The sequence below is a fragment of the Centrocercus urophasianus genome, unplaced genomic scaffold (genome assembly GCF_019232065.1).
Source record: "Centrocercus urophasianus isolate 14NV4802_14NV808 unplaced genomic scaffold, USGS_Curo_1.0 seq_488, whole genome shotgun sequence".
Classification (NCBI taxonomy): Eukaryota; Metazoa; Chordata; class Aves; order Galliformes; family Phasianidae; genus Centrocercus; species Centrocercus urophasianus.
In genome coordinates this window covers 1-10627 of record NW_024885075.1, presented here as the reverse complement: position 1 = coordinate 10627, position 10627 = coordinate 1, and the positions used below count along the sequence as shown (strand labels likewise).

At 45.6% G+C, this 10627-nt stretch overlaps 1 protein-coding gene across 1 annotated transcript; it reads right to left on the bottom strand.

The window, feature by feature from the left end:
* Nucleotides 1–2563: 2563 nt before the first annotated feature.
* On the bottom strand, nt 2564–10567 carry HDHD5 (haloacid dehalogenase like hydrolase domain containing 5; the record flags this gene model as incomplete). The annotated part of the gene is made up of 7 exons (XM_042834702.1): nt 2564–6550; nt 7124–7312; nt 7618–7792; nt 8204–8237; nt 8674–8767; nt 10134–10246; nt 10367–10567. Coding segments are annotated over 7 exons (1152 nt in total), but the record flags the coding sequence as incomplete, so codon positions are not given.
* Between the last annotated feature and the right edge of the window lie 60 nt (nt 10568–10627).

Below are 10627 nucleotides of genomic sequence, written 5' to 3'. Positions count from 1 at the left end.
GGGATGAGATATGACAAGCTGATGCTTCTTGTGTGATCTAGTTCTTTAATGTAATTGTGCAACCCTTGCAAGCGTTAGTACTTAACCATTACTGTTAAAACATTAAAAACCCACACTATAAATAGCTTCCCCTTTTCAGCATCTCTAAAGCTGTGTTTCTGGCTTCTTCATACACTTCTGTAAATACATAGGTATAAGTGTGTGTGTGTATATTTGAAGGCAAGCAGCAGACAGCATGGTTCTGTGAAATAGTTGTAGAGAATATAAGAAATGCTCCTGTTTCTAGTTTATAGAAATAGTGTGCCCTCAGAAATAACCCTGCTGGGGGAAAGATGAGAATTTCTTGAGGGCAGAACACAAGAGTAAACAAAATAATGACTCAAATGCTTGGGAGGAGGAAGGTGCTGGGGGGGAAAGGGACAAATATATGCCTGTGAGAAAGACCAGAAGCTAAAACCCTAATCGTACCCTGCAGTAAGCTGTCAGAAACTGGCAGCAGTGGGAGGGAAAGAGGCAAAGCTGATTTCAGTGAGTTTGAGCATAATCTGCTGTAACCATGCTTAAAATGCCTTTTGTGTGGGAAAGGAAGGTTCTGGGATTCTCGAATGCAGGCTTTGTACTGCAGTTATTTAATCCATGTGGATGTTCAGGATTGCAGTTGCAGGTAAGCATAGAGCAGGTTCACCTGGCCGGCACCAATATTTAATGACTTGTCAGCCCCAAATGCTGAGTCTTTGTGGCAAAACTGCTGCTCCAGTATTATGATGTGGCAATACAGATATTCTTCAAAAGGTATAAAGATGTAGCCATTTATTATTTTTAATTACGTTTCAGTTTGAAGAGCATCTGTTACCAGTATAAAATGTAAAGACTTTTTTTTTTCGGCCTTATCATGGTTAAGGGCTTGGAAGTGAAGGTTGCTCTTAGTATTTTGTGCTTAATTAGTCTTTTCTAGCATACAGTGTGTATTGAAACTGACCTTGAGGAACAAGTGAAAGATCTTAGTGATTGAACTGCCTAGTTTACTGCAGTGAACAAGAAATATTGATGGAGCAGTTTGCGTCTGAGAGGTTATGTTACCTGTCTTACTGGTATGAGATTTTAAAACGTTGCAGGCTGGATCCAAAAAAGTCTTTAAGTTGTTTGTATGGCTGCATAAGTTGTCTATGTGGGCCATTATTTTTTTTTACAATGGAAGCCAGTTATTCAGTAGATGGAGGGTGTGGGTATGCCAAGGTCTATGAGCAGCTGATGGTATACCTCGTGTCTGCAGCCTTGCTGTGCCAAGTGTTCCCCACAGCGTCTACCTGGGAGAAAACTCCAATCTGAGCTGTGCTCCTTCAGTGTTTCATGAGGCCAATGTCTAACCGTGCTCCTTATGTCGGTTAAGGGCTTCCAGCTCAAGCTGTCTCCTTCAAGGACACCTTTGCTCTGGGCCACCCCTTTGTTTTAACAACAGTACAGTGATTACGAGCATTCATTTAGGTTATTTGGGATCTGATCTCTGTCTAATTAAACCTTGGTCTGTCCTATCTTTGGCAAGTGCTCCAACTACCTGAATACCGGATAAACTAGGGGGGTTGGTCCTATTTTTATTTATTTGAAATCTAGGCCGTAGGTAATTTCTCTAGGATGTAGGGTACAACTCAATTCCTTTCTCTGATGAGAATGGGAATCCTTCTCCTGTACGTTCAAAACTGCTTAGAACAATTAGTTCCTTTTAGTATCAAGAAGTTGGTTGGTCTGTGAGTCGTGCACATCCTGTGGTCTAACATGCTTCCTGTGAACTTTGTAGACACAAGATTTTGGGTGGAATATTGTATAGAAACAATGCGAGTGAACTATTGCACAATGGCAGCTTCTAAACCATTAAAGCAGATAGCTTTCACCTAGTAGGATCTTTTGTTTTCCATGTGCTGCAATCTGCAGAAGCTTTAGCTCTCCTTCTGTTCAGTCTCTTTAACACCACTTGCTTTCTTCAAAAGGTAGAAGAGCACAGCTGCCTTGTCCTTGTCAAACAGGATGAGTTTCTTAGATGATCACAAAGGGTTTAATGTAGTGTCAGGAAAGCTTCTAATGGTAAAGATGGCTTTCATACCACCTCAGGCTTCTTCTGCAACAGCAGATTAAGTTGGTGATATCTAGTTTGTTGTTTCCCCACCCAGTAGAAATAGTCATTACAAATGGTTGGTTAGGTCAGATCATAACTAAATGCCCGCTCTGAAAGCACTTTATACATGTGGCATCCTAAAATTGATTGCAAAGTATCAGTCAGGACATAATTTGATGATTTTCCCTCCCCTTCCCCCCCTCCCCCTTCCCACTTTATGGAATGGGAGTAGTCAAAGTTACTGTTCATAGTCTCATCTGAATATGGCAAACAGAGCTTACAGGGAATTACAGTTTGGTCCAATTAGAAGAACTGCTGGAGAGGTATCTTGCAGGGTAGTTCCCTCAAGACAATCTGAGATTGATTTGATGAGCACAACAAAAGACAGCATTTAGTCCTGATAATCTTCTAGGGTGAAGGTATGAAAGAGGCCAGGACAATACTCACAAAACGTACATATAGCATGCTAAAATTTATTTCAAAGAAAACCTCTTTTATTACTTTTAAATGTGCTAATTCAAAGGAGCAGCTCTGGATCTGGGTTAAACTTGATTTGAATGCTAAAACAAACACATCTTGTGATTTCTCTGTACCATATATAATCACCCCAATGCAGTGTACATGACATAATTTGAAACGTTACCCATTTATGGTGTGGGAAAGGGTAGAAAGACACATCAGGATTAACACTGGAAGAAAGGGTACAGTAGTGTTATACGATTCCCTGAATGCCGGGCTAGTGGTTGCATTTGTCCTGTGCAATAACAGAACTGTCCTTTCTGATCATCATGTTATTGCATGATATAAAAGCTCTCTGCTTCAGACCCAAAATTAGGTCAGACCCTCCTTCAGTTCCCCCCTGCTGCTCTCAGTTGCCTGAACTCACCATGTACTTCCTTTAGACTTGCCTAAAACCTCCCCATATGTGGAAGATGGAGCTGTTAAGATCAGGTCTTCACTGTTTGTTGCATAAGGTAGTGCACCGTATGAATGTTAAGGGATCAGAAGAACAAGTGAAGCCTCCTGTCCTAACTTGGTCCAGTAATTTGCACAGAAGTATGCTTACCCCAAATTAGAGAAGTGTGGCATCTGAAATGTAATACATGAGATACAGGAAAGAATATATTCCAGCTACTCTCAAAGCTTGTTCCAGGAAACTGCGATTCCGAGGAGGAAGGATTTCAGTGAATTCTAGCAATAACAGATGTCCATGGATGAGCTGCTGATAAGCAAGGAGCCTGCTACGAGATTTTTCTAGACTTCTCCCCTCTGCTCAGTTTCAACTCTCAAGTGAAGCATTTCTTGAATTCCTTATTGCTGAAGTTCCTCCTACGCACTTTAAAGACTCCCAGAGCACTGTTTTAACACTAACACAGTTCAAAAAAAAATCTGGAGCTGAAAGCTAGTTTGGAATCCAAAGCTGATTCCCATCAGTCAGTTCTCCATCACTGCTATTCTAAAGGTGGAGATACCTGCTCACTCTCTGTGCAAATGCAAACCTGTTCCTTTGCTGGACAGGGCCTCATTTCTGTCCTCTTGATACCTATTTTGCTTCTGGCTGAGACATGCCATGTATGTTGGTATGAAATTTAAAACTGCCTGTGATTTCTCAAAATTCCTGTGCATGTTCTTCCTACAGCTGGCATCAGAAGCACAGCCAGCATACCAGGTTCCATCTGAGATGGCTATTTCAGTAATGCTACACCCCTCAGGGACCACTGGTTCAGCAGCACCTGGTCTTAACAAATAACGGGAAAGAGCTCTTCCAAAGGCTACAGCACATGCACACAGTCAGACAGTATTTCTGTGGAGAAGTACCTACCTACCAACTAGGGGATGTGGCCAGGAGTAATTACCAGCAACCAGCTCCCTGAGGTCTATACCAGTACTGCAATGAAAGGGAGCGTTCCTCTTCCTGTACCTGTGGAAAGTATGGCTGAGGGACACTGGAGTTAGTTAATGAATGGGACTTGGGCCTCTAGTATCAGGCCTTGCACACTGGATCCATAGCATGCTTGTAACTCTGGAGATGCTCTGAAAGCTTAAAAAAAAAAACCCTTCCTCATGTTTTATGCCAACTCCTTTCCTGTATTTATCCTTCTGGGAACTGTAGGTGAGCCCTTGTTTTGTGCAAGTAGATGAAATGGACTTCTGCTTTTTGTTTTTATCCTTCCAGTGAAAGACAAAAGATTCAAATCAAAGATAAGTGTTCCATGCTCTACAGCTGCTCTTAGAAGCAGCCAAATTATTCTTGTCCTGATAAGACAAAGGAAAAGAATCCTAGCTAGTACTAAGAAAGGAAAAGGCTCCTTCCTATTACTGATTTCACAACAGGTAAATTCACCCAGGGAAGTATTTTTCTTGCTCCTATTCAGAAAACAAAGCCTGGAGAAAAAAGCCATCTTTGCTTGGGTCTTTGACTGCATACCCAAACCCATTCAGTCACAGAACCCAACAAAACAAGAAAAGAGCCTGCTCTGCAGTTTGACCTTCCTAGGAAGGTACATCAAGCTGCTGAAGCAGAATGTAAGTGCACGCGGATGCTGAGATTTTAATTAAGAACAACACAGAATATCTTGCTCATATGAAGCTGCCTGATAAAGCAGGAAGGAGTGAAGTGGGGGTAGAGCAGACCTATTTCTGATCTCTCTTTGGTGGAGGCTGAGTATAACTAGGAACACCAACTCTGTTGTGCTGGTTCCAAATGATTTACATTGCAAATGCAAACTGACTTACACTTCTGAAATCACAGTGCTCCTCTGGAATTACAGCACCCCTTGCTAATTCAATCTTTCATATGGAGTTCCCCAAACAGTGATTGCTTAACTTCTTTGGATTGTCTAAGAAGACGCAGGACTTGATTCAGATATCCCAAGCTAGGAAAACGGGCAGTAGAATGTGCGTGTCAATAGGGATATAGAAATGTTCCCAGACAGAAAAGTCCCATATGCTAGTTCATGTTAAGGAGGTTCTATTTGCAAGCTACAGGAAGAGAAGGGAATGGGGATCAGACCGTATGAGGTATTCCTGAGTTGCAAACCAAATGTGGAAAGTGGGAAAAAGAAAGTGAAGGACAGATTCACTTCCACTGTTAGAGATGAAGACCTGGAATCTGGGGCTAAGACCTGACAATTTTGCCTCTCAGTCACTGCAGGCAAAGCAAGAAAAAGGCTGGGCTGTTACTAGTGTTGGCTGGCCCTTGCTCTCAGTGCCCCTTGTTTGATAGCTGTGTCAGCTGGAGCAGGGCAGTGACCCTTGCATCAGCTGTGGTCAGGGTGAGTGCCACAACACCTTCCTGCTGTAACACTGAGTTCTGGCCAAAGACACCTCTGGAAATGCAGGGATTTCTCCTGCTACTGAGAACAGGCTGATGGCTCCCTAGGCAGGATGCAAAAAGGCAGAAGTGTTCACAGAATGTTAAAGAGGGAGGAGGGAATAACGACTTCCCACGAGGCCCTGCAGCAAGTTGTTCTGGCTACTGCTGCTTCCTTTGAGGGGCCCTGGCCCTTCATTGCTGCTGGAGAACTGCAAAATGGGACTTTGTTACAGGCTGACAGCAATGGAGTGGCAAATCCCCACGCAAGCAGAATTTGTTGAAATCCATAGGCACTTATTCTTTATAAGGAGAAGGGTAAGACTTAAAGCCTTCCCTTGGCAGAGGGCCACCACAACACAGTTCCTGGTGTGCACTTTTTGCATACTGGACCAATAGTACAGTGTATGAATGGTACGCTGGCTGATAGTAGCTCCTTGCACAGGGAAGAGCTTCATCCTCACAGATTGCATGCCTGATATTGTACACAAAGGGTAGAAAAGAAAGGACTCTGATGGCTGAACAAAACTGAGATTGCAGGGATAAGCCCTTTCCCTTACGTTCTGTTTCTATTATGGCTCAAATTGTGATCACAGAAACTTAAGTTCACAATTAAAAGCCTGCTGGAAGGACTGTGGAAGATTATTAGTAAAAGTAAGGGGCTTTTAGTGCTGAAATGGGGAGATCTCCTGAGTGTTGGCTAGATTAGATCAACCCAGGTCTCTCTCCGTTCTTCCCCTCTGCCCTGACAGCAGTTCTTTAGGCACATCTGTCTGTAACCCTAATTCCAGTTCTCCTTCTCAAAAGCAAGTTGCACAGCTTCATTCACATCCTGCACTACGTAAGATGCCTCCACGAGGCTGGGGTCAAAGCAGAAGTCCCGATGGCCGTGGAACACAGTCTCTGTGTTGCACTCTTCTAGCTTCCTGGAAACATCTGCATTGTGGCGGTAGACCCCAGTGCAGACCAGAATTGACTCACAGCTCTCCACTGCAAGGCGGTCCTCAATTTGGGGATTGGCTGCCTGTGGGATCCTCTTCACCCCAGCCTTGACTTGGTTCTGTTGAGCTGACTTGAGGTAGTTGTTGTAGAGGTTTGCCCCATAGACATCAGACATAGGATTGTCCCTGGATAAGGTCACAGTATGAAACAGAAATGAAAAACCAACCCAAACATCAATTTCTAGTTCTGGCAATCTGGGATTCAGGGAGCACCAAGGGAGGAAACAGTACAAGATGTTTGCTATCATCAAGGAAATCCCCTCAGATTAGGCAAGTGACTCCACTTACTGGTGCATCCAGCATGCAGTGATGGCCATGTGCTTCGCAAGTATCTATTTTGAAAGGGAAAGAGACATGTCCAAAGCACCCACAGCAATTTCAGCCATTACCAACATTTATTCCCTACAATTCCAAAATGTTTGGCTTAAGTGGGCTACATCTCTTTCTTTAAGCCAGCCATGCTATATGTACATCCTACAGTAACAGCTTTGCTAGGCTGACGGTGACCTTTAAATTACTGTAGGATCTGAGGCTGCAAAGATGCCATGGGGATTTTGGTATTCAATTTAGAAATTTCCATTTAAAAACAAAAAACCACCAAAACAACAATGGAAAAAAAAAAAAGAATCCCAAAGCCTACACTTACAACATTGTGCATGTTCCTAAGCAAGCAGAAAAAGAAAATATACAGTCTCATACCCAATTGCATACAGGCGTCGGATGGGAGCCTTCCAGCCATGTTTCTCGGCCTGCTCTTTTATCAGGTATTCAGCATAGTGGTAGGTGACTGTGCTGGGTTTGCCAATCAACGCCTCATACTTCAGCTCCCGACCTGTCACCTTCTTGTAGATGCTCTCCAAGCAGAGAAGGAAAGTGCCATGGCCAAACCTGCTCCAGAAAGGAGGCCATCAGTATCCCCAGCCTCGCTTGTGTGGCAAACACTACTCAATAAGGGGCTCCTGGTACTGCCTGCTCTGACATGGTGTATCTACCCACAGACTCCTACGCAGGCAGTTCACTATCTGGCTCTGCCTTCTTAAAATGTAGTCTTGGTTTCTCATGCAGTTTTCGTGTTTCTGCTGCTAATTATGTCACAGTTAAGACTCTAACACTAAAAAATGTATTGTGTCAGGAAAGATCATCTGTGGGAGTGCTGTATGAATTTTACTAAAATTAATACAAGTGCTTTTTACCTCGGCATCTTGGCTTCAGCCATCCATAGGAGATCCATGTTGCAGGCGAGGACAGGCAGATGGGGGTATGGTATACCTTCTGGGTCTGCCCCAGGATTCCCATTGCTCACGAGCACATCAACAATAAGTTGCAGGCTTGTCTCCCACCTCACTGGCTCACCAAACAAAACCACCCCTGGAAGATTTGAAGAGATGCTTGGAAACTTACGGTACTCACATATATGACCCGACACCAAAAGCCACCCGTGACCAAAAGCACCCCTTATTGCATATTGGAATGGCCTGGCTAATACAACTACCTACACAACACAGCTGGTATCAGAGCTCCAGTCTGAGTAATGCTGTACCAAATTCACCCCTGTTTCCAGATGCTGAAGCACAGTGTGCAGAAAAGCTGACTTTGCTTTTACCAGCTCTTGCTTTGTGTTATGTGGAGACAGCATAGCTGCCTCCTGGCTGTACTCTCTGCATAAGCTGCACGGGGATGCTGATGAGCTGACAGCACATCATTAGTTGCCATCCAAGCTGGCTGGCATTACTGCTATTTCTGCTTGCTGTTCTTACATAAACAAAGGCTGCTGCTTACCTTCTATAGTGGGAAAGCCAATGGTTGGAGGAGGCTGACAGGAAAAAAAAAAAAAAAACTAGGTTAGCAATGCAAAGTTTAATGTCATCTCCAAAAGAAAACTAGAAATGTAATCCCATGTAGAACTGGGACAAGGCCACCTTGAATCCTGAGAAAGATTTCCCCTCCTTTCCCATCCCATTTCACAGATCTTGTTTTCTCAGCCCTAGGCCCCAGAGATCCAACCAATCCATTTACTGTGGCCACTGCAAGGACAATCAGTGCAACACCAGCATGGCAAAGCAGGGAGAAAAGTTGCTGCCCTTCCAGGCAGGAGCCAACAGTGGAAGAGCACAGAGATGCTGACTGTTCAACGTCAACCCTGGGCTCACACTAAAGACAGCCACTAGTAGCCAGGTGCTGCTCCAGCCCATGCTGTTTGCTGTAAGCAACACCTTGCCACCCCTTCAACCCACGTGTCAGGAAATTACCAACTCCTTTGGCCTCCGGCTCTGATCCACCATGTCTAACAGGGGATATGCCTTCCGAAGAGCCTCTATGGTGACCACATGCTTGAACCCCAGGCTGTTTCAATTCATCAAGGAAAGACACGAAGACTCTTTCTTGATTGGTTTTGTTTTCTGAAGTTACTAGTAAGGGCATCTACAGGATTAGGAAATACAGGTCCTAGCAGCAGAGCTGTTAGATATACATGGCAATGCATAACATTTTGACTTTCAGTCAAACTGTAAGTTAAGCTTCAACCTAAAGGTGGCTCTGAAGTTTACCAAAAAACCAAAAAATAAAAAAAAACAAAAACAGGCTGGGGTGATTTCCTTTGTGATCAGGAACCTTTGGAAGTAGGCATAGAACATAGGTGGGTTCAGGACAGATACACTTTGGGAGCCCTTAAAGGCCAAGGTGTTTGTACCAGGGCAGCCTGGGTCAGGCTTCTTGGCTAGGAGCACACCCAGTAAAGCTCTGGTGAGCTTAGCTACTGAAAAGAAAATGGAGCATGCTGTTAAAACAAGCAAGGGAAGTTTGAATTGCATTCACCTGCAAAATGCCTAGCCATTAGCTCACCTTTGTTTGCCTTGAGGAAACATGCACAAGCAGATGTTTCACATCAAGTGCAGCCAGAGGTTAAGCACAAGGTGTGACCACATGCACACACACTTGCAGAAGGGCAGAGTCTGTTGTTCTGTCTGTGCTCTTTTTCAGTCCTGTCCTTCACTGGACCCATTAAGCTAACTCCAGAAGCTGTTCAAGGCCTCAGAGAAAGAACCACGATCGAACTCCACCCCTTCAGAGAAGCTAAGTGAGCAGCAGCAAGTTTGGACAAGGTTCTCCTTCCTGCCATTGGAGGTGACATAGCTTCAAACACCCCGGGAATTAGGCAATGCAAATGAGGAGGAGATGCCCATGGCACTTAGTGATGAAGCTGATGGGCTGAAGTGGTGAGCACATGCTGCAGCTAGATCTTAAGCTCCTTACAGATACGGGCTATGTCAGACCTGCCATGCCCTCAGCAAATCAATATGCACTTGGGATTGTCTCTGTATTACGATGCTCTTGTTCTAATGACATTTCAGCTGCTTTAAGTGCCCTGAGATTGCTGGAGAAAACCTTATAGCTGTGGGAGTGCTCAGAGTGACACATTTCGCCCTGAAAGCATTGCAAAAAGCAAAATTTTATCTCAAAAGTGAAAGAAGCCCGAAGTCTCTGGTTTGTGCTGCCAGCAGGAGGAGCTCAGGAGAGAGGGAATCTGCGTGAGAAGCGAAACACTGCCCTAGGTAAGATGGGAGGTGACTGAGGTCAACAGCAAGCACCTAGATGTGAGCCTGCCCTTAGGACGACAGCAGCGGTCGTCGTTTCCTTGCACTTTTAACAGCTGGCCGAGCATTTAACAAGGATGAGCGGAGTGCCATTGGTTGAGCGCAGCAAAGGATACTTGCGGGCATTCTCCTCCACCGGCCCCTGCCCATCCACCAGCACGCACTTGGGGTGGAACTGGCTGAAGAGCCGCAGCGGGCTGTGGGACAGGATCACCTGCTCCGGAGACACCTGCGGGGAGAGCAGAGGCTGTCGGCGGCAGTACGAACCGACTCCGTGCCGCCACCCAGGGCCCTGCCCGGACTTCGTCTCCCCACAGGGCCGACCCCGTCCCGCAGGACCCGAGCTCACCTGCAGCCCCAGCGCCTGGGACAGCTCTCGGGCCTTGGCCGCCCGCAGGCAGTTGCCGGCGTTGGTCAGGAAAACGACGGGCACCCTCAGCCGCCCGTCCGCGTCCGACAGCCTCCGGAAAGCCTCTCGGGCGGCGGGCACCACCTGGCTGCCCCGCACCAGCACCCCGTCGATGTCGAAGAGGAAGCCGAAAGCCGGCGGCTGCAAGGCGAGCGGAGGGCACGGTCACCGGCGCGCCGCCATTTGCTCGCCCCGTCCCCC